Raw genomic sequence first — 27,777 nt, forward strand, 5'->3', positions numbered from 1 at the left:
TTTTACTTCTTTGTGTAATACGAAGTTATATAAGTGCATCGCAGGAGGAGTCGGTAGAAAAAAGCAACAAAACGTGTGTGCGTAACAGATAAGAAGCAGATTCTACTTTCTGGAGTATTAACCTTTACTTGCAAAAGCTGAAACTAAAATTGGCGGTAGAGGATCAAATCACGTGCATGTACTTCATAAAGAAAATTCCTGATATGATTAAGAAAAATTTCATAATTAGTATTTACAGCTTTATAAGTATTATTATATCGAATTACAGTAGCCGAACTCCATGAACCAGACTTAACAGAATATTGAAAAACTTTTTGCTTACTTAATTTTGAAAATTTTGCACGTTTTTTTGTTAGCATATTCTACCGGTTTATCACAGTAAAGGTACTTATTTCGTAGTGAATCGTACGTATCGAGCAAATTTTTATTTAAAAAATATAATACATTTAAGTTAAAGTTTTTCTTTAGAACCGGACCACGCATAAATAAAGTCGAACAGATTCAGAACATTTTTCTTGCTTGCTGCACACTGCCAACTAATTAACACCTGTATAACAATATGTGTAGGGACATATTGTTTTATTTTTCGAAATATCTGTTTTTGAATAAATTTGTATTATTTTTACTACGTAGTACTTGCTGTAGCATTCCACTGTTTCAAACATTCACCACTAAAACCTTTGTTTTTACTAATTACTAATTATGAATTAAATGTCTTCTGCAACGGGACAAACCCCCATTCGCATATGACAAGATGGCACGCCATATTATCATATGAGAATAAGACAATTAATGACAAGAACGCAATAGTACATAACCCCAAAACTAAATACCTAACTCCATCCTACTGCAAAGCGCATTTTTCTACAAAAGCAAACTGGTTAAAACGAAGTCGGAACAACATAGGATATAATGAGGGGTAAGTTGTAACAGATTTTAACTAACCAGGTAAGAGTAGGTATTTAAGTTTTCGCAACCATTTTTACTGATATTCTTCCAATACTACTTCTGATAAACCAATATGCCTGTTGCAGTACAAAAGTACAACGAGAAAAATATTTACCACTGACCACCGGCCAAGAAAACCGGTTTACTGTGTGCACACTGCACGTTACTGCCTCCATTAGGTAACTGCAGTAGATGATTATAAGTATGATACATTCTTTTCTGCATGCATTAAAGCAAAAGAAGCGTGTTTGGTTCAAGTAGCACATTTTTTTTATTCGCAATTATGCTGTTATGACTGAGAAAAAAACTATAAACACCTAATGAGATCGTTTCGGTTACTTTCACTAGCACAATGCACGCCCGTTCGGTGCTAAAAGTATTGAAGATGTACAATAACCATGCAGCGATAAAAAATTTAAATAGTGATGTCCACCAACATCTCACTTTTGTTTTTCCTTAGCAGCCTTTAGGTACTAGGCCATGATAATAAGGTTACCTCACCACAGCTCACTTCACTATATTTTCCACAACATGCTAACCCTACACGATATGTCTACGCAATTACCTACTTTTCACAGACTTCGTAATGGATCAAAGACTTTTTGCACCGAATTTGGATCACTTTAGTGAGCTCTGTGAGTACATATTCTGATGAAGCAACGCACGTTTACATAATTGTTTCCATATACAGAACATTTGCAAATCTTTGCATGCGTTTTGACCAGCGACGATTAGCTTGCAATCCATCTTGTGACATACACAAACACAGTCATCTTTCTACATCAGTATCCCACCGCAGCCTACAATCCATGCAGTAGTTGTTGACTGGGAGCTAAATTTATTCTTTTCTAATATTGTATTTTTGCATCAAGATGATCTGGGCTTTAGCGTCCAATTTGGTGCTATTCGGACTTTCCGTCGTTAATGCGGCAAAATATTCGTCGACATACGGCGGAGATGACAGCTATTCTGGGGGCAGCAGTAGCTACAGCAGTCCAAGTGGTGGTGGAGGTGACTACGGATATGCTACCGGGGGCGGCAATGCTTACACGGGAGTGGCACAAGCACCGTCCAAGTATCCGCCGGCAATGACACACGAGCGCAATCGTCAGCTGACCGGATACACCCTTCCGCCCTCTGCCAAGCAATTCCAGCAAAAGTTTGAAGGACTTTTTGATGATTTTCCCGGACCAAAAACAAAAGCTAAGGTGTATTACCCTGGCAGAGGGTAAGATCAGAACTTTATTGCTAATGAGTAATGATTATTTGATAGACCAAATCTTCTTTGTTTAATAGTTCATATTGTTAAGCAAGCTTAAGTGTTCTTACATTCGTTCAACTGGATAACATCATCATAACATGATTTTTCGGTTTGTTTCTTTAACTTATCCTTTTTAGGGACGTTAGAGCACAACAATAACAAATAGCAAATAGTACAACCTACGTTTGCCCAAATAAGCATAAATTCTGATTTATGTGCACCGTAAGTTATTTAATAATAATAATTCCATAATTACTTTCTAGGTATATAACTATGCAAGTACCAGTTCAGCAACCTGATGCTTATGGAAAAGGGCAGTCCTATTCATCGTCGTCGTACTCGGCGCCTAGTTATGACGACAACAGCTACTCCAGTGGACCCAGCTATAATCCGGCCCCGCCTCCTCCTTCGTATGGTGGCAGTCGTCCGTCCTATCCAGCAGGATCCGCCAACGAAGATGACGATTCGCCTTTCGGTTACATGGTGAAGAAAGGTTACTCGGGGTCATCGTCTAGCAGCTACTCTCCTTCGCCGCCGGCATATCGCCCGCCTTCTCCGTCCGCCTACAATCCTGGACCCTCTTCCTACCAGCCACCACAGCCCAGCTACGGAGGAGGAGGACCTTCAGGTCAGTACAGTGCATACAAGGGCAACAGTGTGCAGCGTACTAGTAGTCCAGCTCCGCCCAGCACATCCTTGTACATCACGTTTAAGGACGCTGCAGCCAAACCGTACTTGACTGCGCATACTCCAGATGTTTCTCTTGCATCAGGAGGTTATAACGGCGGATCAGGTGGTGGCGGCGGCGGTGGAGGCGGCTACAATCCCAGTGGGTATAAGCCGTCTTCCTATCCCTCCAGTTACCCAGGAGATGCCGACTCGTCGGGTGCATATCCCAGCCAAGACTATGGAAATGGGTAAGTGACCTTTTTCCCAGCTCACCAATTAGTTTACAGCATGCACTTTAATATAAGAACTGCTCAAGCTATACTCAAGCAAAATGAATATCTAGCTATTCGATGCTGTTACTAAATCCTGCACCTATCGCTCTATCGTAAAATTGCACGAAAGGTGTGGCGCTACGTTTAGATACTATACGTTTTACAAAATTATGTGCTACCGCTGACGCATGACTGGATAGTAATTTGAACTTAACCTGTTAATCAGATTGCAAGCAATGGATTTACTGTACATGTTGCATGAATTCGTAATGGGAAATTCTTACCATCCTGCGAACTGACAGTAATAGTTGCATGGTTTCAATATCGTCAATACACATCATTTTTATAGTTTTTGAAACAATCAGTAACCAGATCATTGCGAAGCATTAAAGAAAATAGAATAATTGTGCAACGCAGAAGATATCCAAAAAGCATGCTAGCAGTATGAAGCGGATTGCTAAAATTTGTGTTTTCGGCAATATGTCATTTTCTTCGGACAGTTTTACGACTGCATGAACCAGATCTTCTTTAATTAATCTTTTTTATTGCTTTTTCGCAAATATCCTTTACACTTACAGTATGGTGAATCTATTGTTGCCGCATGCATGCACAATTTTCGGAAGTTTGGACTTGATTGCACCTTTTCTCTTTTAATTAACAGTTGCGGCATAGCATAAAATAATTATGTGTTTTCGTAACGGGTAACCGAAAATTGATTTCACGATATAAAGGTACCGATCCCGTCCATATATGAGATGATGATTCCCATATTATGTGAAGGCCAATTGCTTGCAAATATCGATGCAGGTATGCAGAGCCGCTTTTGTGACTTTAATAAAGCGTTTCTGAACTAGACAATGCAATTTTTAGCTATGCATATCCTAGTGGTATATAACTTTATTAGGCTTAAGCCAGTATACATAACAATTCGCGTGCGCAGCTTTACACTAATTAAAAGCACAAATTTTATATTCCTAATGGTTTAACTACACACATGATTACTTAACCAATGATTCACATTTGCAGTAATGAACACAACTAAAAATAATACAAGTGCTTTACCTTTAAAACAACTCCACGCTACTTCAATAATTATTATGTGCAAGCAGTATTACGTAAACAACAGACGCCGAAGTACACGCTGTCACTTACAGATAGAACACTCGTAGCAAATGTGTGTACAGATACTTTTATTGCTGCTGCAAAAAGTTTACTGTGGTTGGGCGATCACTTTTTCTAGTAAAGTCAAATAAATTAATTGACGAACGTCTTTAGAAATTAATTCGATGTTGCTGCATTTGTTTCCAGCGCCCGCTCCAATTCATATAGTGGAAACAGCCACGACAGAGATTTTTACGGACCCGCAGAATCTTAGAGCCGACGATGTCCGAAACTGTTTTATATTTGTGAATTTATGGGTAATACTGGACCTTTGTTCATTCTTTCTGAAGCTGTTTGTGTTATTATTTTTTCCTATGCATTTGTACCATTTCAAATGCCGAATCCCTCAATAAAGTCTCTAAGGGTGACTTCGTGGTAAAGACGCTCATATGCATACTGGAAGTGTAATAATGGCACTGTAGCTGATATTAAACGATAAATTGTCACTAAAACACCAATTTAAGTTAATTCTAACCAGGGTATATCGTTTCGTAGTACATAAACGTAATCAGTTAACTAACTTGTAAGGTTACACTGCATCTGATTATTAAGCAAACTATTCATTAGTGCATTCACGACTTCAGTGCTAGTAATCTGTAATCTCAATAGTTAACTTAGTCAACTTCTGGGTGCTTAATTGCAGATTTATTATTTACTTTATATATAGATACTGACCAGCAATCAGCGAAACTCCGATATTACTGAATCAGCATTCGGAACCGCTTGCTTGGTCTACTGAAGTACATAATTGTCGTTTTTGTTGTAGTATCAAAAAGTTTAAGGCCGTTAACGGTAAAAGTCATTGGAGATCTGTAATTACGAGAGCCGAAAACCATGTTTAGCAACCTTCGTAACTGTCGTCGACGTACAAAGAAAAGTGCGTCTGCATTCAAGTGTGATCCAAGCCAGTGTTGATATGTTCCGCATTGACACATCGCGATTAATTGACCGCTAATACGTAAACTGTATGCGGCTCATACCGATCAAATAATGTCCACTATGGTGGACGTGGAGCAAATGCGCACTGCTACTAGCGACATCGTAATTGAAAAGGACATCGCTCAAGCAGGATTGGCTTTCGTGTATAATCATTACGGTAACGAATATCACCGTACATTGGACATGTAACATACGGCACAAAACATTCAACCAAGTAGTCCGCGCAAAATGCCGATTCTTCAGAGCTAAGGTTGTACATGAGTGGCCAAAGAACTAGAGCAGCGCTCCGCGAACAGCTCCCGTACGCCGTATGCAAACGAGCTTTCAGGTTAGATTTCCGGCATACCGTCGACAGTAGCCGTCGAGGCCTTGAACTTCCGCCGCGTTGTATATAAGACAGCTTGTTAGGCAACACCAAATCATTCACTTCTCTTTCATCCGCTTACTGGTCTTTGCATATAGCTGCCCATTACGACCGTAATCCTTTCGATCGGTTCCCTGCTCGACTCTTCTACAATGCAATCCATTTTGAGAATGGTAAAACTTGTTGTCCTGTTTATTTTCTGTTGGATATGTTAATTTCAAAGAGAATTGTTGCTTTCAGATTTTGATCTCCCTGTGCGCGGCGTGCTTCCTGTTTGTGGTAGCGGAGTGTGCTTCGAGGCAGAAAAGAGGAGGTGGTTACGGCGGCGGATATGGTGGTTACAACCTTTACGGGTATGCGGTGCCTATGTAACACGAATTTTCACGAAACAGACGCTGTACCCTCTCTTGTATTTGCAGCCCCTATTACGACAAATTCGACTTTTACTACGGTAAGTACAATAATAATTATTTCGGTGCATCGTATCATAATTCAGCGATAAAGGTCATAGGCTTAGCAGTAACCTGAAATTTAATGCGGTTTTGCTTTAGGAATTCCCGGCTTCCATGTTTACTCGAAATACGGTAAGATCTTATGCAAATTTTCCAACTGAAATTCCTGCCAAATAGGATATTAAATAGGATCGGGAGATTATGGATACGGGAAGGCCGTGTTCGCTGGAGAGCATGGATATGGAGGAGGTTATGGAGGTGGTGGCTATTGATATTAAGGATTAATAGAGCGCTATACGTATAGTAACTCACATTTATATTGCTATTCGGCATACAATATCCGAGAACTCTACGGTTGCCAGCCGGTTGCCGAAATGTTTTGCTGATTGTGTTAATACTGATGTAAATGGGTTAGTTTTGTGGGATGATCTAAGACTATGGATAGCTGTGAATGACATTTTCGTCTTTGTGCTCAAAATATTTCAGCAAGACTGTGGGCATGCTTGGCAAGGGCTTATACAATCGTTTCCCTTCTTGTCCTAAATTAGCGGTGCTTCAGTTATAAGCTTATAATTAGTATTTCTCATTTTTCCAAAGGGCGTCTGAATTTCGCTCGTTGTTACTAGTTTAGAGTCACTCTGGATATCTGTTGCTGCTTGTCTTTTAGCGGTTTGCTGGTTCACCTTTTTGTATGTGCTTGAATATTTCTATATCTTGCAATAATCAGTTGGTACGCGCAGTGCTATCATGACGGCCAATACACGGAGAAATAAAAATCCTCCTAACTCCCATTTTCATGGTTGGTACGAGCCACTAACAATAATGACATTCTTTTTCGTGCAACGCAACCAAAGAAGCGATCCAGTATACAATACAGTTTTTATACAATAGTGTTTTTGTTTGATTTTCCAGTACTTACTTAGATCATAAGTTAAGATACAGGACTTAGCCCAGTGCCGAAAACCATTGTATCCTTTTATCCATTATATCACTTTTATTCTCCATTATTTTTTTATGCTTTAGTAAGAAAACAATACTGCTATACGTATCCAGCTTTCGGCCGCTATCGAAAACTGCACCAGTCTCGATTAGCATGTGGAGGTGGCCGAGTGGTTAAGGCGTTTGGCTGCTAATTTTCTCAGTAACCAAATGGGCTCTGCCCGCATGAGTTCGAATCTCATCCTTCACGAATTTTTTTGTTGTTCTCGTGTCAGTAGTGTCATTATAATAAAATTATGATTTTTGTTCACCAGCAAATATGCCGCTCTCCGTCCCTGCCAATCCAAAAGACGACGAATTCGATTTTTTTTGATAAAATAATCCAGAAAGCCGTTGAGTAATTCCGCACAGAGTCGACACCGAGGTACAGGCATTTTATTTTAAACAACAGTATTATCAGAAGGAAAATATACAGACAGACAACGAAAATCCGAAATATATCGAGCTGACATATACGGCGAAAACAACCCAGTCGAATGTAGTCGCCGCTGGTTTTGATGTTTGAATGAATGCTTTGTGAATGCATTCCCATACAAAATAACGGCCAATAAATTTACAGCCGAGGCTTTACGGGACATTACTGTATATTATCGAAGGCCAGTAGTAACAGACGACACCAGCCAGGAAACGATAAGCCTGCAGCACATTCAATTCCGGAAAGGATGCAGTATGGAAGAGAAATCAATATTGACTTCCGTGTTTTCCTGATCCGAGTCTACGAATTTTATCCCAGATAAACCAAGAGCACACCGAAAACTTGCTGCAGAAATGTGAATTACCTGGTAGGATCTTGAGAAGGATAATAAACAGGCGGGGGTCCCATAGGAGGGGCTCCCAGTCCAAGGTGCACGGGGGGTATTTCCATTGGTGGCTGGAGAAGTAATTTCTCGGGAAGGGGAAGAGCGCCCGGCAATCCCGGAACGAATGGCAGTTTCTCCCGGGGATCGCCCGTGCCGCCTTCTTTCTGCTTCGACTGCGGTTTGGCCCAACGCACGTTCAAGCGGATACCATGCAAGGTAACCTAAAATTAAAATACTGTACTTATTAGAAAACTGGCATCAGCAGTTTCAGAACAGAGTCAACTGGCCATCAACCAATCAAAACGTCACTTAAAACGAATAACCGCAAACCTTATTGAAGGACTGATCAGCAGCAAGTTCGGCGGCTTGTCGAGTGGTGTATTCGACAAAAGCGCAATGCTGCTTGTGGACGAGCTTCAAATTCCGGATTTCTCCATACTGATAGAAAAAATCCCTAAACAGAAGTAAAACTTTAGAAATTTATTCACATTTTTTCAGATTCGTCAAAAACCCACCGGAGGTCCTTATCCGTGATCGCCTCCATAACATTGCCGACATACAGAGTGGTTATATTTGGATCTTCGGGGGGCTCCAGTTTGGGTAATCGGGAGAGTTTCTTCATCAACTTATCGGCAACAGGGTCATTATTACCGTAATAACGGTCCCGAATGTTTTGCGATGATAAAGGATCATCGGGATCACTAGGCTTCTCATGACGGTAAGGACATTCTTCGCCCCGCTTGCATTCGCCCTTGAGGTAGAACGAGCAGATGTGTGGAGCATTACGCTTATAGTACGGCTCATGTCGGCGTAATTTTCGCAGCTGGTCGTTCTGGGACTGAGTCATGCCCAACAAATCCAATCCAGAAACACTGCCCCCTGCCTCCGTCATCTAAATTAATCAAATATGCAGCATGATTTTGCTTTAACTGAGCATGTGCGCTATCAGTTCCTGCCATTAAGCATATAATTTGTATTCCCAGCAAAATAAATCTTCAAACTTTAAGAACAGTTGCTTAAAATTTTCCAAACCAAACATTAAACTCTTCATAACGGAATGTGGTGTACAAAACGAAAGCTGTACAGCGGCCACTCGCCAGCAGCACATTTTTGTAGTAACAGTAACTTACGGCGACTTCCATATTCTGGGTGTAATATTCCCGGTTGACAAGGGATTTCGGAATGTCGTGTTTCTGTCCGAGGACATTGTCCCGCACCTGCACGGGCAAGCCTAAAGGTGTGAAACAGTCGGTAATCTTCGAAGAAGTTTGAAGTGTTGTGCACAATTATTGATATACCGTATTCCAAATCCAGCAAGCACGTTTGACAGACATTTTTCATTTTGCTGCAAGTCTGGCAGACTATAGTGCTCTTGTATCGCATTCCTTTGCCAGGACACCATCGAAAAACCGTAAAGGGCCGCTGGCAGATGTTACACTCGCTTCCGTACTTTTCCTTCATCTAAGTGAGGAACCCATTCACATATTAGAAGAAGTCCACACGAAAATGACAAGAAAATGGTTAAACACATCAAATTAGCGAACCAGTGACAACTTCGACCTCCACAAATGGACATGTTCCTCAGTGTGCAGTATGCTCCTTTAGTGTGATTTTGTTATACAGTTAAATTTTCGGACTTACCATCCTCAAATAAGGATTGTCACCCAAACAAGTTTGACAAAGTATCGGGAAATCCTACAATGAAAACATACCGTTCAACTTCTATGATCATCTGTTGCCAAACAAAGATCACAGAAATCACCACATCAGTAAGAAACACTGGTTGTGCAGTAGAACAACCCACTTAATCTATCTCGTACTCGTCAATCAACTTACTTGTGACTTCTAAGAATCTAAGCTCACACAAAACTTAACTAATACAAGTTACAAAAAGGAAAAACTACACCACTAGAGATCTCAGGAATTGTGGTGATTATCATATTGACAGATTATCAGATAATGGTACATACCGCGTCTTCCCATGACATCCGATTATACGGATTATTTCCCAGAGATAAAGTCATTTCTGTCAAAATTCCGTATCAGATTTTTAAGTTCAAAATGATCGGCCAATTTCCATTCCGCTAAAAAGTACAGTACAGGAAACGAGATTCTGGGGTTCTGAGGTTTTGAAATTTGACTTCCAAAATTGCTGCTGATTTTTTCTTCCGTCAGGACTTGTTGGTTGATGCATGACTTCGGTCCGCAGTGAGTGCAGATATAGGCATATGTGCAGTCACGCACGAAATGTCTGTGAAGCTACGCTCGAAGCAGGTACGTCTACGTGACGCAGCGTAACGCAGCCGTGTCGTGCATTCGCGCATCGTGCAGCAACTGCAAAACTTCTAAAAATTTACAGTACTTCGTACGTACTTTTTAAGAAGTTTTAATAAATTTTCCAGACTTCGGGATTCTCTGTCATGTTCTCATCAAATTTGTAAGGTATTGAAGTTTTCTTGCACGGTAGTTATTCGCACACCTGGTGGGCTTCTAGAAGTCGACACAGGATGTCCGGTGCAGCTAAGGTAAGGCGCTCGTGAGGAAACTGCGTATTCCGGACTCCCGTTTCTTTGAAATAAGACTTACGGTAACTTGCGGGATGATGATTAATGGCAGACATTTAGTGATGATACAATGATCTTTTAAATTGTTTTTAGAGTTTGGTGGTCCTAGTAACCGGAGGGGCATCCGGCTTGGGAAGTGCGTGCATTTCGCGCTTCGCTCGTCAAGGAGCAAAAGTTGTCATTGCGGATCTTCCATCTTCCAAGGGCCAGGAACAGGCAGCTACGCTGGGAAAATGTGCACTCTTCACGCCGATTGATGTAAGTACTCTGGGATAATTGGAAGTGCATTGATCATTTGAACGCAGAGCGAATTCTTTGTTTGGTCTGGTCCTTACCGCAGACATTAAAGTTCTAATTATTTGGTGCCGCCGTGTTGCATATTTAGAGCATAACTAAATGATAATTTTAGCATAGTTAATCATATCAGTCGTATGTAATCCATTAGCCGCTATATCAGCCTATATGGATTCTAATTAATCAGATGTCTCTACTGTGCGCCTAGGTGACTTCGGAAAAAGATGTGACGGCATGTCTCGAGCAGACGGAAAAGGCTTTCGGAGGCTTGGACGTATGCATCAACTGTGCAGGCATTGCCGTTGCATATAAGACCTACAATTTTAATAAAAGTTTTGCTCATAAATTGGAGGACTTCACAAAAGTGTTAATGGTAAGTGTGTAAATGCATCATCTGGTGTACGAGTACCGTACAGATGAGCCGTTCTTCTGCAGGTGAACACTGTCGGTACGTTCAACGTGAGCCGCTTAGCAGCCGGCTTAATAGGGAAGAATCAGCCGGATAGTGACGGATATCGTGGTGTGATTATCAACACTTCCAGCGTTGCAGCATACGAGGGCCAAGTGGGCCAGGTGGCTTATGCGACAAGCAAAGCAGCCATTGCTGGAATGACGCTGCCAATGGCCAGAGATTTATCAAATCAGGGCATCCGAGTGGTTTCCATTGCCCCAGGTACGCATTCACATTCTGTGCATCATTGAAAAGCTCAATTGCTGAAAATAACTGTAAAGGAAATGATGCATTGGCCTTTGAATGCTCTTTAAGGTTTGTTTGATACGCCGTTGTTGCGTGCCTTACCGGAAAAAGTAAGAACATTCTTGGCATCTACTATCCCTTTTCCACAACGATTGGGCAATCCCGACGAGTATGCGCAGCTGGCGCAGTCGATTGTGGAAAATAAGTTCATGAACGGAGAGATTGTTAGGATTGATGGTGGTTTACGTATGCAACCGTAAGGAATCTTATGTTTGCTAAATTTTTGGATCTTGTTTTATTGTTTTAGCTTCATTTGTTGGCTTTTAGCGTTTACTGCGAAAATACTATAAAGGGCAAACCGAGAAGATGATAAAAAAACGTAATTCAGCTCGCACTTGTTGCCTTCCTGCATGCACGGCTACAGGTGATGAACCCGATAGCAGTTTTCCGTAATAAATGGGTCTTTTAGTAGTGAAATTAAACTTTAGCAATGTGTCAGCAGTTGTCGATCGGATCCACATCTTCATTAAGAGGTTCCGTTGTTGCGTTTTTTTATTAAGTGATAATTTTCACCTTTAATGCAAATTAATAGAATACTGAGTCCAGCAGCTTTTGACTGCCATAAGTATTAAAGTAGTGGGATACACTAATAAGTGTATGCAAGTACTTACTATAGTGTGAGGTTACTACCTCTAGTAAGTTCTTGGTGTATGCTTACGAGGTGACGTAACACCTTTATTAGAAAGGGCAACTTGTGCAAAATAATAAATACTATCGAATACTATATAATTATTACTTGTCAATTTATTAAGCAAGCTCAGTACTTCCACTTGCTTTCTCGGAAGAAATAGCCGAATAAAGCTTAAACAATCGCCAAATACGGCTTTGTTTTACTACTGTCCTACGTCCCGCCGTTGTTTCAGTGATTGGAACTAAATGTGCATTTTAAAATGTTAGAATATTGAATACGAGTACTGATGAATAAAACTGTCAATAAATAACTAACCTCGATTTCGTTAATACAAATTTACACCAAATCTGGGTGTATCTCGCTTGACAATGAGCTACAAGTACATTGTACTGTGCGTGCAATGAGGTATGTACAAGTATACGAGTACAATGTACAGTACTGGCATTTCTATAGAACTACCGCATAGCACAAATTTTTAGCCTGAAGCTCTAAGTGCAAGTACTGAATAACTGACGTTTAGTGTGTACAATGCATGCTAACTCTAGTACATTTTACAATGAGGTACTTATTGTTAGTTGTTTTGCCCGAAACCAAAGATGTACAGACCCGTCTGCTGGGAGAGGTACGCGAAAACATTGCTTTTGAAAGGTTTTTGGCCAACACTGGCCGTAATTCGCCTGCGTTTAACTTTACGCAGTGATAATTTAGCGAATTGATATGCATAATTGGTAACGCGATTTGACCATGACCACTGGATAGTCGGATAAAATCATTAACAAAGATGTCGCCAGTGCGGTAGCCAGTTGTGCGATGGATGTTCGGTGGTGGATTCTGATCTGCTGCAGTCTTATCGGATTCTGCAATGATTTTTTCACAGAGCTTCCGGGTATTGTTGTGCAGCGTCTAACGGGCACAGCCGACGCCTGCAAGGACCAAACCGACAACTGCACTTACTTGAACGTCAAACAGTTTAATTTGCTATTTACTGCGAGCAACTTGGCTTCCGGTATTGGGGCATTCTGTGCGGGGCTTATCATTGACCGGTACGGATGCAAATACGCATTATGGGGATCATCTATTCTTCTGCTCTTCGGCGGGTAAGGAACATTTTCTGCGCTTGTTTTCGGAGGGTCAGGGTAGTGACTGCTGTACCATCAAAAGCTAACCATAAACATGAAATGCAGTGCAAGTTGTATATATAGGCATATACCCAGTAAGTAGACGCAAGTGATTGAAATAATCCAGTATAAGCAGACGAGTTTAAAACAAAGTTTGAAAATGCTTGACTGTTCGTGCAGTAGGTATTTTTGAAAACTGCATTGTCTAGACTCTGGACGCACAAAGTGCGAGCACTTATTTTTAAATAGTTCAGGTCCTAAGAAGGGGCTTGCTGTTAGATATGATCAGTTGCTGCTGACGGTGGTGTTCTTCTACAGAGCGTTGTTTCTTGGCGGCACATATTTCAAAGATACACCCTCAGTATTCACATCTATGATCATCGGCAATATTATCGCCGGTATTTCAATGGGAGCGACGGCAGTCATTTGCCATCGCATCAAAGCATCCTGGTTCCTGTATAAGGAATTAGGTGTGGCTTTCTCCGTCCACATATTTTGCGGTCGACTTGGCAGTGCCACTTCATATCTGTTGATCGGGGCAGTCCTGCCCAAGATCGGCCTGCATCCTTGTTTGTGGATCGGCTTCGGTCTCGCGCTGATCGCATGCGGTGCCCTTGTTACCATGTCTTTCCTGGATGAGCGCGGAGCGGCCATGGTCAACACGTCTCCGCCTGATATCTCCACCGGCGTCATCCTGCGCTTCTTCAAAAGCCTGGATTCAGTTTATATCTGCTTCGCCGTTATGGTGCCTTTTTACTACGGAACAGTGGCCACTTTTACTGCTAATGGACCAAACTTCTTAGCGGTAAGTATGTGGACAGCAGTGCGATGAGTTATAAAAATGCTACGCGAGTAAAGTGTAACTTGTAAAAGGAAGTGTAACTTGTGAACTCTATGTGAAAATTTGCGTAATGTCCAACTGTACGTGCCAATATGTATTGTCCGCGTAGATTCTTGTGGGCTCTGGTCACTAACATGTTATGTATAACTTACCCATGTAAAACAATGTACCCTACCAGGCAATGACTAGGGTAGTCTATCGGATTACGTGAGTAACTGCAATAATTTACCACAAAATTTGTTATTAGCAGAAGTAGTGTACATTCTTATAATAAAAATATTTGTTTTTTAAAATCAGGCTATGAACTGATCATTTTTGCGATATGTTTTGCAGAAAGCGTACGGATATTCAGAATCTGCTGCCAGTTATATTGTGGGATTGGTGTACGACATTGCGCTGTTTTCGGTACTTTTCGGCTGGTTAACAGATCGCTACGGTCATCGCGAGGCATGGTTTCTCGCCGCAGCCGGGCTCTTATTCATGGCGTTCTTGCTATTGGTTATCACAGCTCACTTTCCGGCATGGTTGTTGACCACACTCGTTGGATTCGGCTACACGATATTCGGCCCCACAATCTGGTCCAGTGTGGCCCTGGTGGTGGTTCCGGCCTATGTTGGGAGCGCTTTGGGACTGCTAAAATTCTGCCATTACGCCGGAGTGGGTGTGTTAACGGCAGTGGCTGGTGAAGTGTTACAGATTTCCCCGGATGACCCTAAACTACGCGGTCCGTGGACCGGCTTCATTATTCAGCTGCTAGTCACATCTGTCGTTGTTCTGTTAGCCACGGGAATTATGACGTATTTTAATAGTGTGACCGGAAGCCGGTTAGTTCCGTCCCAGCGGGAAAGGGAGAGCAAAAACGGATTGCAGGAATTCACGCCTCTTTTTGTGGATTATGGAGCTAAGGAAGCGGATCTTGTCGCTCCTAGAGCTAGAGTTGATGCAAGATCGGAAGACGATGAACGGATGAGAAAAATCTCTGAGGATCTGACGCGGATTCTTATTAATCGTTGAGTAGCAGTAGCACAGACCCAGAGCTCCTCTAATATTGGTCCCAGTCCTAACCTCCAGTTCGCTTAGCGTAGATGATCCGAATCGTATGTGTTATATGTGCTACTTACCGAATATGATACTAGTCTATAGAGCGCAAATTAGGCGTTGTTATGAAATATGTTCACATTTTAGGCAGGTGTACAGCTTGCGCTGTTTAAAGCAAGCTGGATGCCTTCCATTACGTGCGTTTTTTCAGCGGAAAGCCGGCAAAGGTTGGCGGCTTATTCGATTAAAAGTCTCACAAGTCAGGATGTTTTCCGTCTCTAGGTTTATTGTAACTGCGGCCGTAAAATTAAATTAAGGCAGAACCGGCAGATCACAATATATTCTGTTCACGAACAGTGTTTTATGTCACTCAGAAGTTTTAATTTAATTATTGTGGACCGCCGTAGGTCGTGTAGTTGTTTTTATCTGTACAGACTCTGTACGAAGATAATAATTATTACGAATAAAGTGTTATTCAAATAATTAACACACAAAATAGTAAATGCGGACGTAGTGTACATAAAAATAAGTACTGTACGTATTTTTTCTGCTCAGCACTCCGTAGTCCGTACCTTCAGTCGGCAAAAACCGCTGGGCTGATTTTGAATTCAAAGGTTGAATTCAATTAATGAAAAACAAGGCCGGAGGATAAAATTATAGAAGTTCCAAAGGAAAAAAGCAAATGCCTTATGCCGAATTCTGAAGTGCGCGTAGTAACCCAAACGCTGTTCCGCTTTCGCATTAAAGTAACATCATTAATTTTGTAACCGCCGTATTACCAGCGGTAGTCGCGGGTGACTAACTGCGCTACGTGGACTTGTCGTGTCCCGTGAAACATGAACCACACTTTTTTGGAGTTTTTTCAGTAAACAGTCAGAGCTAAAACTTAAAGCTATTCAGTTGTTAGAGATATGATAACGTTGTGAGAACTGTAAATCAGTAAATACTTTATATTCACGAGTTTTATCTTTTCTGGTGAAGAGTTATCAGCTTTTTGACTCCTGTGAGTGAAGTCGTTAAGTAGACGTTCAAGTGTTGTATCTGTAATTCTGTACGAGTATGTTTTGCACTCGTAGAGTCGTAGTGCCACCACTTCCATCGTTGCTTTATGAGAGTTTGTAAACCCATGGTCGTACAATATGCAGAAAGGAACAAACCGGGAAAGGTAGGTTCTGCATCTGTATGTAATGGGTAAACAAAGCTTTGCTAAGCAAGCAGTTTGGATTCTTAGTAGCTGACTCCGAAATGTACATTATTGTTTGCCATGCCGTGTCTAACAAGTAACAGTTGTGAGTTGTGGTATGTATTGGTCTCGTTGCAGTTTCCCCTGCGTTGGATGGAACTCTGAAGTTGCCCAACATGAGGCGTAATTTTTCCTTTGTGCACGATATAACCTGAACAAAGCATTTGTGGTTATCATGGCCTCTTGGTTGAAGCAGGGCCTAAGTACATTAGGCGAAGGAATTGCAACGCTGACGAAGGAGATAATCAGCGAGGAGCCACTGCACGAATTTCCTCGACCGCCTTCCTCCACTCGCTCCTCGACCCCGAAACCCGCGGAGGATGCCCCGTCACAGCATACGATTGACGACAGCAGACCGGACTCGGAAGCGGATGCTCTTCGTACTTTGGAGGAGAAACTGCGCAACGCGGAGTCGCAGCTTAGCAGCAGTAATATCCAGTATCAGCAGATCATAAAGAATTACGAGGCCCATATGATTGGGATGCGCGATCAGATTTATGAGCTGCAGGCGCAGCTGGAAAACCGCTCGAAAGATGTTGCGCTAGAGCCCGCCGTGTCGGATGTCATCGACTCACCGCAGTATGTTGACGTCGATCTGACCGCCTCGTCGCCGTCGCCAAACAGCTTGGAGGCTGCTGTCGAAGCGCACACTTCAACACAGTCATTTCCCACCAGTCTGCCCGAACTGCAGTCCGCGCGTTCGGTGGACGAAGTGTCTGTTCATGCGCTGGAGCATGAACTGGAGGAAAAGGACGCCACAATACGGCATCTGACGCAGGAATTGGCGCGGGCGCGAGCATCCGTCGCGCTGCTGGAATCGCAGATCCCTGTGGACGACGGTAAAATCGACGCGGAAATGCAGACGGTACCTGGCGATGTCTTCCCTGATCTGACGGCGGAGATTGTTGAGAAGAGTGATATGTTTATGCAGACCGACGATGATCTGAAGCGCAGCTCGGTGGACTATGGTGTACAAGTGGATCCGGTGCAGGATTTGAAGGAGATGAACACCTTCTGCCTGATTAATTTAGGAGTCAACGACGGCAGTTCGCAGACGTCGTCCAGTCCAGAAATGTTGGTTCCCGAAAATCTTGACCAGGGTACGCAGTGGGAAGACAACCAGATGGATTCAGAAAAGGAGTGCAAAGTGTTCAGCGATGGTTCATGCCAAACTGAAGCGGAATTTGTTCAAGTTGTCAATACTCTACAAGAAATGCTTCCCTCCAAAGATTTAGAAGTTGTGGAATCCTTTCAACAGACCGACTACATTATGTTGGATGAAATTTGTCAGACGTCCGATGAAAGAGATTACAGCGATCGTGATATTCAGACAGAAGCGGAGGAAAGAGCGCCTCAAAAGGAATTCAGCAATGCGGAGTCGCAGTTCACTTCGGAAGAGTCTGGTTCTGAAATATGGACACAGACACCGGACCACAAACCCGAAAACCAGAGCATTCAGACAGATAATCCCGCCGGTCACGATCAGGACAGCCAGACCGAAGTCCCACATCCTGTGGATGCCAGCACAATGGCCGAACTTTTTCTGGATAGTTATGATCAAGAAATTCAGACAGAGTTTTCCGGGGGCGTTGTTTCGGAAACCGATTATTTATTGCTTCGCCAGTCGGCTGAAGGGGCTCATTCGGAGATGAGCCAGTTGGTAGCCACCAACGATCGACTGAAAAAGGAAGGCGATAGATTGCGGGCACACCTGTTGGGCGTTGAACAAGCCTATGCTCAGGATTTCCAGACCGTCCAAGGGAGAGAGGAAGAGCTGAACAAGGTTATTGTCCAGTTAGAAGAACAACTGCGCGCGACTACCGTATCACAACAGCAGACTTCTAGTGAAGTGAAAGAAAACATCGGTTTGCTGCAGGAACAGGTTATGCTGTTGACGCATGCGCGCGACGAAGCCATGACAAAGTTGCGAGATAGTGAGAAAAGGAATCACCTGATGGAATCATCCCTGTCGAATATTCATACGGCACTGGAGCACATGAAGAAAGAACACCGTGGGGAGATGGAAGTGGACAGGGAGAGAGCAAAAAAAGCCGCGCGATATTTGGAAGAGCAGCTACATGAACTGCGAGTGGAAAACACGAAGTTAAAGGAGGTGGTTGCGGATATGCACAAGGAAAAGACTAGTGCTGTACAGTCGCTGGCCGAAAGTCAACTGCTGAGAGACGCAGTCGAAGATTTAAAGAAGCAGCTGGATGAAAAAGATATGTTCCTGAGTAAAGCCTTGGACGATGCGGCTACGATCAGCTCAAATAAAATCGACAAAGCTTTCATTCGGAGTATGGTGTTGGGATTTGTCGCAGGACCGAAATCCACTCAGGGCGACATTCTGCGAATGTTAATGTCCACTTTAGATTTCAGTGAGCAGGATAAGCTTAGAGTGCAGGCTGCTCAGAGCTCCGGACTTCGTTCTTTCTTCTCCAATGCGCCACAGAAGGCTGGTCCATTACCGGACGACACCTTCAGTAATTTACTGGTCAAGTTTGTTGAACAAGAAAGCCAGCCAAAAGGGAAGTCAGCCGCAGAGGCTCATTCTGTGTCCAGTCCAAAATCTCAGATTCCTTCTGCAGCCGGAATGTTTAGTAACCTGCCCGTTGCATCCAAAAGACCGGTTGCGGTTGGTTCGACCAATTTCGTTACTGTGTCCGATGAATCTGTGGAGAAGCAGGATAAGGTTTTGCAGAAAATTTTAGATGAACCGCTCGGTCAGCCAAGTTCAGTGGATACAGTTTAGCAGTTCATGATTCGATGAAACTGCTTGTCCAGTTTTCAACCTTTTAGCACAGAAGAACAATTCTCCGTTTCGATTGTTGCCTTTTGGGTTTGTAGTTTTACTTTGTGATTGTCGATAAAAGGGAGATCCAGTTTATATTTTGAAATTTCGCGCTTCGGGTTTCTTTTATGAGTTGAAGTGAAGGCTGCGGCGTTAGAGAATAAATTTTCAACCAAGACAGTTTTGGCCTTTTGGGTAAAGTGATATTGCAGCCAGCTTTGTAGATTTCAAACCAGACCGCCAATTTTATAGTCCTTTTATCTGGCAGCGCAAACCAACAATGAATTCAAGATTCTGGTCCATAAAATACAACAATCATGAAAAATCTTTAAACAAAATCAGTGCTACTATAAGTAATGGCAAATCCTTCAATTTCCCGCACGAGATAAAACACTCTCACTGACGAGTCTATTATGTAGAAGTATCGAAGTACATATAACAACATCTTAACACGAACGTTCCACTCCATTCGTGGCTAGGAAAGCTTATTCTTCCTGAAGATGTGCCCAGTTAATTGGTTTTTTTCCTTTCTTATTCAAGAAATCATTTGCAGCCGAAAAATGCTTGCATCCAAGAAACTTGGTGACCGACAATGGCGAAGGATGTGCTGCCATCAGTACGCAATGTCGCTTCTATCAAACACGACCAAATACAAATTTCCATGGAACAGTATTTCAATACAAGAGCTTGCACTTTAGCCTCTTAAACACCGGAACAAAGCGTGAGTGCCAACTTAAATGCTGTAGTACATGTTACAAGTACGTTGAGGAACAAGCAAAATAATATTTGTGTTCCCAGTGTCACTTCCCACCTTATCCAATTTTCCACATTTTGCTTGAGCATATCGTCCCCAAAGCACGAAGACCACCCCAGACAGATTCAAATTAAGCCACTAAAACCAAATTACAAACTATGAATCTTCAAACCCATTTCAGTAGGATTAAGGTATGCAAATATTTACCTCAATAACTGCGTCCGTAAAAACTTCCCATCCTTTGTCTTTGTGGCTGTTCGCGTTTCCTGATCGCACCGTCAAGACAGCATTCAACAAAAGCACTCCTAAAAGGTCCAGAGTCAGACTTCACAAAAAAAGCACACACATAAGCATTAGATCACACAGGTATAAGTACCACAATGAAAACATAAAATTATTAATTTTCATGTTACGAGTTAAAAGAACTGGACAACGCCCACCTATGTTCAAATTCAATAAGCAATGCAGATATATTAACAAACAAGGGAGATCTTTGCGGAATAAATTTAAAAGTTATTACAAAAGACAGAATATAAGTGCATTCAAAAGTTTGCGACTTGTTAATTACAAAAACAAAAAATTTACACTTTTGGGCAGTGGGCTACAGACTTAATGCAGTTTTCGGAAAATCTTAATTTATCTACCTTGTTGAGCCCAACCCGTCAAATTGCCATGAGATGGCGCACAGAATGCGGGAATATCAGTGGACAGTTCCTTGTAGATGTTAACAAGGCTGGGAGGAGGAGGTACTCCTTTTTGAACGCTGAAGCACAGACCTGAGAACGAAAACAGCCCACACACATACAGAAAACGCTATAAGTTATATATGTTCTTTTGTTGTAGATTCATAGACACATATAACAACTGCACTCTATCCATGCACTTCAAATGAGTGGTACGTACCATCAGGCAAAATTTGTACAGTTACAAAGAAAACATTATGCTCAATACCGAGTACTCATAGCAAAATCAGCAAAGAACTGAGTCGCCGTTACCATGAGCTTGACGCACGCCATGATATGGGTCTTGTCCCAGAATCACAACTTTGGTCTAGAATGAGAAAAAAATTGTCCTCATTCGCTATCAATAAGAAAACTTAAGCACGACTTACATCCTGAATAGGAAAATGTTCGGTCCAAGAGAAAACCTGATCAGCTGGTGGAAATACGGTGCCGTTTTGGCGCTCTTTTGTTACAAATTCGGAGAGTTTCAAAAAGTAATCTTTCGAGAATTCCTTTTCCAGAGCTTCGAACCATGTAAGGCCAAATTTTGGCGTCAACAGGGGCAGTCTGCGGCAGTGCTGTATCAACTTGGCTTTCAGAAAATTCTGATGCGCTCGTTTTTGTGGGTCTTCACTGATGACGGGAGTAACTTTCGCATCAGTTGCATTAGCCGATGACTCAACATCGCAATCGCTTTTCAACTTCTTCGATACCGCTGGATTGTCCAAATCAGACCCAACACTACGCTTTGGTGCCTGTAAATGAAAAAAGGCTCAATGGGAGACACAGTATTAATTACGAAGATAATGAAACCGGCTACGCACCATATTCACAACCAGTACTGCACTATTAAATACTGATATTCCTACGAAAAAGTCACTTGCATTTATGCTGTATGGACATCGCATAATTCCACATAGATTCCGGAATCATTATATAGGTAAGCAGATTCCGCAGCTTCGGCACAACATGATTTGTATGTAGTCGAGCTCGAAAAAGCGTGGAGGAAAATGATACAAACATTCTTTCGAACAGACTGTTTGAAACATATTCCTACAAGCTTCAACGCGAAATGCAAGATTAATAGTAAGCGCAGCGCACTAGACTTTCGAGCATCTATGGTACTCGTAAGGTACAGACTACAGAGGAAGTAAGTCTAAATTCTAAAACCAACAATTTTACTCGCATCAAAGTTAAAATCATTTATTTTTTAAACTGAAAAAATTTTTAAAAAAACTTTAATAATCCTTATAAGCCACAATGATACCATGGATTTTGAGCTGCCTAAACCGTTTCAACTGCGACACAGTAAGCCCTTATTTAATTTACCTGTACCTACCTATGCTGTTTCCACAATTCAAGTTATTCAAACATAAAGCATAAGTACATACCTGTAGAAGTATGTACTGGTATGTACCTACATAATTACATATATTATTACATAAGATGATAAGTAAGTACATATTTATTACGTATGTAATGTACATACGTAATAAACGTCTGGGACAGTACGAGAACAGAAATTGTCCTACAGAGTACACACCCTTTTGTAACTTTTAATATTAAATTCGTCTTCAGGGAGGTTTCGCGATAATTCAACACTGACCCTGATCCAATCAACTGTAACCACCCTCGATGGCCCAGGCAGCAATACGCAGCCGTGTCCGAAGTCAAACTGCCAATGTCTTGGGCCCTTCAATATGCAACTAACCTGCTGCGGAACCACTACAACCGCGGGCCCAGCCAAATTCGGAGTGCCTTCAGGTTTCGGAACAGACTGGAAAAATGAAAGTAAAGTCTTTTGATGGGCAGGCATGATTTCTTCCGGCTCCAGCGGCCCAGCCGAGTCGAATTTCTAAGACAAAGCGAACATGAGCAGAAATACAACGAGTAATCGAATTTCAAGGAGATCGCCGTATTAAGCCTATTACCAGTGCATTATTCTTAAAAAGTTCAAAATTCAATAACAACTCCATTTATTCCACCTTGCACTGTTTAATCTAATAAGCTTACGGTTGAAGCTTTAACCTTATATCAACGAAGCGCTATCAACATTGCTGTTAACATTGTCATTTACGGTTGATTTACCGATCAAAACAAGCAGCAACAAAGTTACAAAATGCCAACAATGCATTTTCCTAAAACGAAAAGCCGAAAAAGTTCTAGCCTTAATGTTTATACTCTGGTCACAGTCTAGTGTTACTCAAATTGCAGCCTTTATAAGTTTCAGCAGAAAGCAGAAACAGAAGTCAAGGAGCGAAAATACATCAGGCCGTACCATCCAGTGACCACAATGGTAAGTGTCAGAACTTAGAATCGCATCGTATCAGTCGCATCGTATCGATCCTTTTCAGTGGCATTCACATCAGCCAGAGTGGGTCTGAACTTTAACGCTGGATATGTTTAAAATAAATTTTTATTGAACAACTCAATTCAATGCCAAAATTCACAATCAAAACAGAACAAACAAAAGAATCTGAAAAAGATATCCCAAAAACCGCGGCAGACTTCTCACGTGCCATGAAAGTGAGAAACTAAAGAAAGTAGTGACGCTCATTTTTCCGCCGGTTAAACTGGTATTAAAGGCGCAATGATGCGCCGAACGGCTCTTTACAGTAGGTATGTTTTCGTACTTGCTGCCTTGCTGTTGTGAGTTGCACTGTGCACCGCTGCGCCGTTGCTGCAATGCTCTTAGCAGCCATGCACGCATGCAGTCAACGCGCCGTTCTAATGCCTGAAAATACTTGCATCCCGCCTGTTTGAACGAATTTTTTTCGAGCGGTTTGTTGTTGTTGTATTTTTAATTAAACCTTGAAATATTTTTTTATTTTGCTTTTGACTTCCTAAATCTTTAGCCAGGTGGAATAGTATTCTTAGTGTTTAGTTAACTCGGATCGAGGTCTTGCCATTGTAAGTTTGAAGTGGAAAAGCATTTTATTAACGTGCTTGAGTCTTGGCTAACGTCTGCGAGATGTGTACGTTATCAGGAAATTGAGGTTACGTAATCGCAAGGACGGCAAGGTGTTCTGCAATCCGTACCTATTGAGTATTGATTGATAAAAAGTTACTTAAAAATTGTTGTGCCTGTTCTTAGATCTTCGTTCTTTTTATAATGATGAGTATCTTGACCGTATGTGTTGAGAGTGTTTGATTGGATGGTTGTTTTGATTATATACCAAAGGGGAAAGATTCAAGATGGAAAGCAGTCCTTCTGTAGCGCTGGACCATGGTTCCGTAGCCGTTGAAGCCATCAGTTCAGTGGAAAACAGTGCGTCGCTTGCAACTCTTCCCGCGAAGGCGGCAAAACGTAAACGAGGCGCTCGCCAGGCTGCCCCGGTCACGATGAATCTGCGATCTCGGAAGTATTTGGTATCCGTTAAAGAAACTGCTGAAAGCCAGAGCGTGCAGCCTTCGACTTCAACTGGGAGCACTGTGAGTAGAGCGATGCTTTCTGTCTAATCTGGCCTGCGATTACTATTTTACATTTTTTCGGAAATTGGTTTCAGAAGAATGAAGCGTATGCGCACACAAAAGTGGAGAACGCTTCGCCTTTGAGCCACTGTAAAATGGAAGATGCGAGGTTGGCCGAGGTATGGGTTATTGATTGGTTTTCAGTTCTAATCAGACTTGTAAAGCGCTCCGAGTTGATTTGCATTTTATGTACACCGGTTATGTTCTTGTTTTATCAATATTTTAAGCGTTTTGCCGCGTGCTTCCGGTTGTTTGAGTTCGATAAGGGATAAGATTTTCTGCTGTAGAAGAATGTTGATGGATCTGCTGAACCCGATGACGAGAACGCCAAAGGCGAACTCTGCTTGCATAGTAATCCTGAAAATAATGCGCAGTCTGGGACAGCTGAGCAGGTGCGACTCATAAGGGCAGTTTCACATTGACCGCCGGCTTTGAACAAAATATTCAACAGTTGATCGAAGAACACTGAAGTTTCCGTTCTATCTTCAGACATGTCTCGGAGCACTTGCGGAAAACGAAAGCCTGCGTGGCGACACAACCGACACTGCCCAGAACTGTAAACCTTGTTCAGGATATACGGATGTTCCATTGGGGAATGCTGGCGTGAATGCAGTCTTTATCAGTGAAGTGAGGGCGAGTCATGTGATTTTAGCAGGGTAATTGTTAAGCTGTTTTTGGCTGTTGGCAGGATGAACCGAAAGATACCCCACCGGAACATATGTCAGTTAACCGAGAAGCTCCCGACGCAGAGGACGCTCCCCAGATTGTGCGGCGTTTGCGGCGGCGGTCTATTTATGCTCCTTTGGTAAGGTTATCACCTGGATGCGCTAGAAAGTTGTGCAGTTAATTTTCATGATATCATTAGTTTGCGAAAACCTTTACAAATGGCCGGAAAAAGCGCGACAACGATCGAGCTAAATCTTCGTCTTCGGACGGAACGCTGTCTGGTAGTGCTAGTCCTGTTCCAAGTGGACCGTCATCTGGAGAGACGAGCAATGAGTTGAAAGCTTCGTTGAGTAGCCCAGGTCGAATCGTCAAGCGTCGACCAAGTCTGAGCAATGTTAATCAAAATGTGAGGTTCTGTGGCTTCTGCATGTGCTACGAGATGTGCTGCTTGTCCTTCGTGTAAACTTTTGTTGCTTTCTGTGAAGAATGATGTTTCATTACTATTTGAACCTACTTTTTCAGATAATGCATATATTATATTTATAGCATCACTTTACACACAAGTGAAGTTTTAATTAAATTGCGGTGTCTCTGATGTATGTATTATAGATTCGTGCTGAAATAGCAGAGAAGAATTGCGAGGACAAACCTGTTGATCACAGTGTGGATGTTGGAACTCCGCAGAGCAGCGATGTTGCTGGATGTTCAGTTGAATCTGACCTCTTATCGGAAACAGTGCCAGCAAAGAAAATACGGAGCCGGAGACGGTTAACGTAAGCGCATTTAAATGTGTACTTCGAGATAAGTTTCGAGATACGAAGTATATTGTGCAAATTAGTCCAGCTTAACGTACGAATTTAAGGTATTTAAAAGCGAAATTCCCGGCGGGAATGATGACCCATTCTGGTTGTGGATCTAGGATCTCATCACCGGAAGTTGCTGGAAGAGTACTGCGTAAAAGAAAGGCTGCATCGCCCGAAGAAACACACAATGATTTAGTAGTATCGGCTTGTGGTCCTATTCGTGATTTCGAATTTACTGGCTCTTCAGCTTCGTTGACCTTGAGTTCTTCTTCAACGGATCTCTTGGATCATACATCTGGACCCCGCGGAATTTTAAAACGACAAGAACATCCCCACAAACATCGACGATTGGCTTTTATCGACGAATCTGCTGAAGATCGCGAAGTATTTTTAGCCTTTTTGTTCTTTAATGTTTCTCCAGAGCAGTGAATTTTCTTTTTGCTTAATGAAACAGAGGCTGGCTCAAGATCGTCGAGTGGAGGTCGAAGCAAACGTTGATGAAGCACCTATCCCGCATTTATTACCGCTGTGCCCGAGCACCCTTGCCACGGCTCAGTCACAAGAGGCCAAATTAAGAGTGTCAAATTTCCGTGTTTTGTCCTGGAATATAGCTGGACTAAGTGCATTTTTGCAGGTTGTACTTCTCAGGTGCTTTATCTTGTTATGGAACCAATTTTTAACTGAATGTTTTGAATAGAAAAACACGTGGCGAGAAATCAACGCCTATCTTCCAGATGTCATTTGCCTTCAGGAAACCAAAATTCAAAGTAATGAATTGTTGGAAGGTCTGGGCGTGGACGTTGGGACATCCTGCGCTTACTGGCACCAGAGTGTTGTCAAGGGGCATGCGGGCGTTGCATTGTTATCAAAATTCAAACCGATTAATGTGCTTTATGGATTTCCTCGTAAGATCCACTTTGAGATGTTGGCTGGGCATTCCATTTAAAAATTAATTTTTCCAGGATCTAATGGACGCACATTTTCTGAAAAGGGACATGTCATCACGGCTGAATACGACAGAATGTTTGTGGTGAACGCATGTACGTTTCAACTCTGTAGTTTTGAATGCGTGAAAGAATGACTTTTTTTTATAATGGGCGTCCTTGACTTTACTTACTGATGGGTTTGTTACAGAGTTAGGGTTATTGTTGTCCGTTGATTTTATTACGTATTTTTTACTGCAGACTGATATGAAGCAACGGTTGCACTATCTTTAGATGTCCCGAATTCCTCCATGAAGTTGAAGAATTTGGAAGAACGTTTGGCTTGGGATGTTGATTTTCGGGGGTTTTTGGCCGAACTGCAAACTCGCAAGCCGGTGATTGTAGCCGGTGATCTCAACTGCGCTCGTTTGGACATTGATCTAACTTACCCCACAAAGAATCACAAAAATCCTGGATTTACGGAGCAAGAGCGACATAGCCTGGCTCATACGATGGATGAACTGAGACTAATTGATGTTTACCGACACATTTACCCAGAAGAAACCGGAGCTTACACGTTTTGGAGTAACCGCTCTAACGCTCGAAGCAAAAACATTGGGTGGTAATTATTGGCCGCAAACATAACACGCTCATTTTGCCGAAAAATTCTCTTATCACGAATGTTGTAGGCGTTTGGATTATTTTCTATTATCCACCGCTTTGAGGGAATCCATTTGCGGCGTTAAACACTTCACGTGAGTCCGTAAATTTCAAACTCCAAAATTCTCGAAGCATTCGCTTATCTTTCTAAACTGAACATTTTTATGCGAGCTCGGAGCATCTACATCTCAACAAACGCTCCACTGGAAAAGCATAGTTTGAGTTTAATTGAAATTAATTCTTTTTTATAGAACGATTGGAGGAAGTGACCATTGTCCAATAATGTTGTATCTCAACTTTCCCTAGAGCGAAATGCAATCTCGCCTGCCGAAATTGACCTTTTTTGGGTCTAGCTTTCTGTATATGAAAAAGCCTACAGTTGTTGTCTGTTGAGATCTTCCTGGGTCGCATTACTTACTTACTTTACGCCTAAGTATCTGAAATTCATTTTTTCGTTTTTTGAAGATGTGAATGGATAAATAGTATGCCGTGTTAGTCGTTTCAGTATTGCTTGTGAATTGGACCAAATTAGGGGCAGTCGATTGCCTCAACCGTGTATGGCTGCAGCGGGCGGTTGTCAGGCGACAGCAAAACGCCATTCTATGCTATAAAATTGGTCGCCTCGTCGTTACTTTC

The 27,777-nt window shown here is 42.2% G+C and overlaps 8 protein-coding genes and 1 non-coding gene across 18 annotated transcripts; 7 read left to right on the forward strand and 2 right to left on the reverse strand.

The window, feature by feature from the left end:
- Window positions 1–1,491: 1,491 nt before the first annotated feature.
- On the forward strand, window positions 1,492–4,679 carry LOC129586186 (probable ATP-dependent RNA helicase ddx17). 2 transcript variants are annotated; one of them, XM_055479246.1, is made up of 5 exons: window positions 1,492–2,176; window positions 2,473–2,837; window positions 2,982–3,126; window positions 3,882–3,957; window positions 4,459–4,679. In XM_055479246.1, exons 1-4 carry the CDS (start codon window positions 1,821–1,823, stop codon window positions 3,907–3,909), a joined length of 894 nt encoding a protein of 297 aa, XP_055335221.1. In that variant the 5' UTR covers window positions 1,492–1,820; the 3' UTR covers window positions 3,910–3,957; window positions 4,459–4,679. The 2 variants fall into 2 exon arrangements, with proteins under 2 accessions (XP_055335221.1, XP_055335220.1); XM_055479245.1 differs by lacking the exon at window positions 3,882–3,957 and having other exon boundaries at window positions 1,495–2,176.
- A 992-nt stretch (window positions 4,680–5,671) lies between these two features.
- Window positions 5,672–6,853, forward strand: LOC129586188 (neuropeptide-like protein 31). The gene is made up of 5 exons (XM_055479248.1): window positions 5,672–5,787; window positions 5,855–5,967; window positions 6,034–6,065; window positions 6,166–6,198; window positions 6,256–6,853. Exons 1-5 carry the CDS (start codon window positions 5,767–5,769, stop codon window positions 6,336–6,338), a joined length of 282 nt encoding a protein of 93 aa, XP_055335223.1. The 5' UTR covers window positions 5,672–5,766; the 3' UTR covers window positions 6,339–6,853.
- Window positions 6,854–7,161: 308 nt separating this feature from the next.
- Trnas-gcu (transfer RNA serine (anticodon GCU)) lies at window positions 7,162–7,255 on the forward strand. Its single transcript is given in 2 exon segments — window positions 7,162–7,198; window positions 7,211–7,255. It is a non-coding gene; the product is annotated as a tRNA-Ser (tRNA).
- A 169-nt stretch (window positions 7,256–7,424) lies between these two features.
- On the reverse strand, window positions 7,425–10,083 carry LOC129586185 (pre-mRNA-splicing factor RBM22-like). Its single transcript, XM_055479243.1, has 8 exons — window positions 9,836–10,083; window positions 9,507–9,560; window positions 9,164–9,326; window positions 8,996–9,096; window positions 8,381–8,757; window positions 8,196–8,319; window positions 7,845–8,086; window positions 7,425–7,780 (listed from the first exon to the last, which is right to left on the reverse strand). The coding sequence occupies exons 1-8, from the start codon at window positions 9,887–9,889 to the stop codon at window positions 7,747–7,749; spliced, it is 1,149 nt and encodes a 382-aa protein (XP_055335218.1). The 5' UTR covers window positions 9,890–10,083; the 3' UTR covers window positions 7,425–7,746.
- Window positions 10,084–10,224: 141 nt separating this feature from the next.
- LOC129586187 (3-hydroxyacyl-CoA dehydrogenase type-2-like) lies at window positions 10,225–11,807 on the forward strand. Its single transcript, XM_055479247.1, has 5 exons — window positions 10,225–10,390; window positions 10,523–10,687; window positions 10,932–11,096; window positions 11,159–11,396; window positions 11,490–11,807. Exons 1-5 carry the CDS (start codon window positions 10,373–10,375, stop codon window positions 11,678–11,680), a joined length of 777 nt encoding a protein of 258 aa, XP_055335222.1. The 5' UTR covers window positions 10,225–10,372; the 3' UTR covers window positions 11,681–11,807.
- Window positions 11,808–12,681: 874 nt separating this feature from the next.
- LOC129586250 (uncharacterized) lies at window positions 12,682–15,362 on the forward strand. Its single transcript, XM_055479358.1, has 3 exons — window positions 12,682–13,208; window positions 13,548–14,034; window positions 14,404–15,362. Exons 1-3 carry the CDS (start codon window positions 12,922–12,924, stop codon window positions 15,082–15,084), a joined length of 1,455 nt encoding a protein of 484 aa, XP_055335333.1. The 5' UTR covers window positions 12,682–12,921; the 3' UTR covers window positions 15,085–15,362.
- Window positions 15,363–15,963: 601 nt separating this feature from the next.
- On the forward strand, window positions 15,964–19,397 carry LOC129586134 (uncharacterized). 2 transcript variants are annotated; one of them, XM_055479152.1, is made up of 3 exons: window positions 15,964–16,111; window positions 16,185–16,273; window positions 16,430–19,397. In XM_055479152.1, exon 3 carries the CDS (start codon window positions 16,527–16,529, stop codon window positions 19,101–19,103), a length of 2,577 nt encoding a protein of 858 aa, XP_055335127.1. In that variant the 5' UTR covers window positions 15,964–16,111; window positions 16,185–16,273; window positions 16,430–16,526; the 3' UTR covers window positions 19,104–19,397. The 2 variants fall into 2 exon arrangements, with proteins under 2 accessions (XP_055335127.1, XP_055335128.1); XM_055479153.1 differs by having other exon boundaries at window positions 16,193–16,273.
- LOC129586137 (uracil-DNA glycosylase-like) lies at window positions 19,369–23,176 on the reverse strand. 4 transcript variants are annotated; one of them, XM_055479159.1, is made up of 8 exons: window positions 22,897–23,176; window positions 22,330–22,473; window positions 21,008–21,373; window positions 20,892–20,946; window positions 20,541–20,672; window positions 20,104–20,201; window positions 19,954–20,034; window positions 19,369–19,774 (listed from the first exon to the last, which is right to left on the reverse strand). In XM_055479159.1, exons 1-8 carry the CDS (start codon window positions 22,897–22,899, stop codon window positions 19,628–19,630), a joined length of 1,026 nt encoding a protein of 341 aa, XP_055335134.1. In that variant the 5' UTR covers window positions 22,900–23,176; the 3' UTR covers window positions 19,369–19,627. The 4 variants fall into 4 exon arrangements, with proteins under 4 accessions (XP_055335134.1, XP_055335136.1, XP_055335137.1 ...); XM_055479161.1 differs by lacking the exon at window positions 22,897–23,176 and adding an exon at window positions 22,707–22,863; XM_055479162.1 differs by lacking the exons at window positions 22,330–22,473; window positions 22,897–23,176 and adding an exon at window positions 21,443–21,828.
- On the forward strand, window positions 22,773–27,756 carry LOC129586135 (recombination repair protein 1-like). Of its 5 annotated transcripts, none has more exons than XM_055479158.1 (15): window positions 22,773–22,914; window positions 23,800–24,050; window positions 24,125–24,208; window positions 24,377–24,481; window positions 24,579–24,716; window positions 24,778–24,894; window positions 24,955–25,161; window positions 25,365–25,528; window positions 25,675–25,942; window positions 26,013–26,192; window positions 26,256–26,463; window positions 26,521–26,598; window positions 26,776–27,103; window positions 27,171–27,236; window positions 27,393–27,756. In XM_055479158.1, exons 2-15 carry the CDS (start codon window positions 23,814–23,816, stop codon window positions 27,445–27,447), a joined length of 2,235 nt encoding a protein of 744 aa, XP_055335133.1. In that variant the 5' UTR covers window positions 22,773–22,914; window positions 23,800–23,813; the 3' UTR covers window positions 27,448–27,756. The 5 variants fall into 5 exon arrangements, with proteins under 5 accessions (XP_055335133.1, XP_055335129.1, XP_055335130.1 ...); XM_055479154.1 differs by lacking the exon at window positions 22,773–22,914 and adding an exon at window positions 23,378–23,593; XM_055479155.1 differs by lacking the exon at window positions 22,773–22,914 and adding an exon at window positions 23,378–23,528.
- Window positions 27,757–27,777: the final 21 nt, after the last annotated feature.

Source organism: Paramacrobiotus metropolitanus, unplaced genomic scaffold (genome assembly GCF_019649055.1).
Source record: "Paramacrobiotus metropolitanus isolate TYO unplaced genomic scaffold, Prichtersi_v1.0 Parri_scaffold0000020, whole genome shotgun sequence".
Lineage (NCBI taxonomy): Eukaryota > Metazoa > Tardigrada > Eutardigrada > Parachela > Macrobiotidae > Paramacrobiotus > Paramacrobiotus metropolitanus.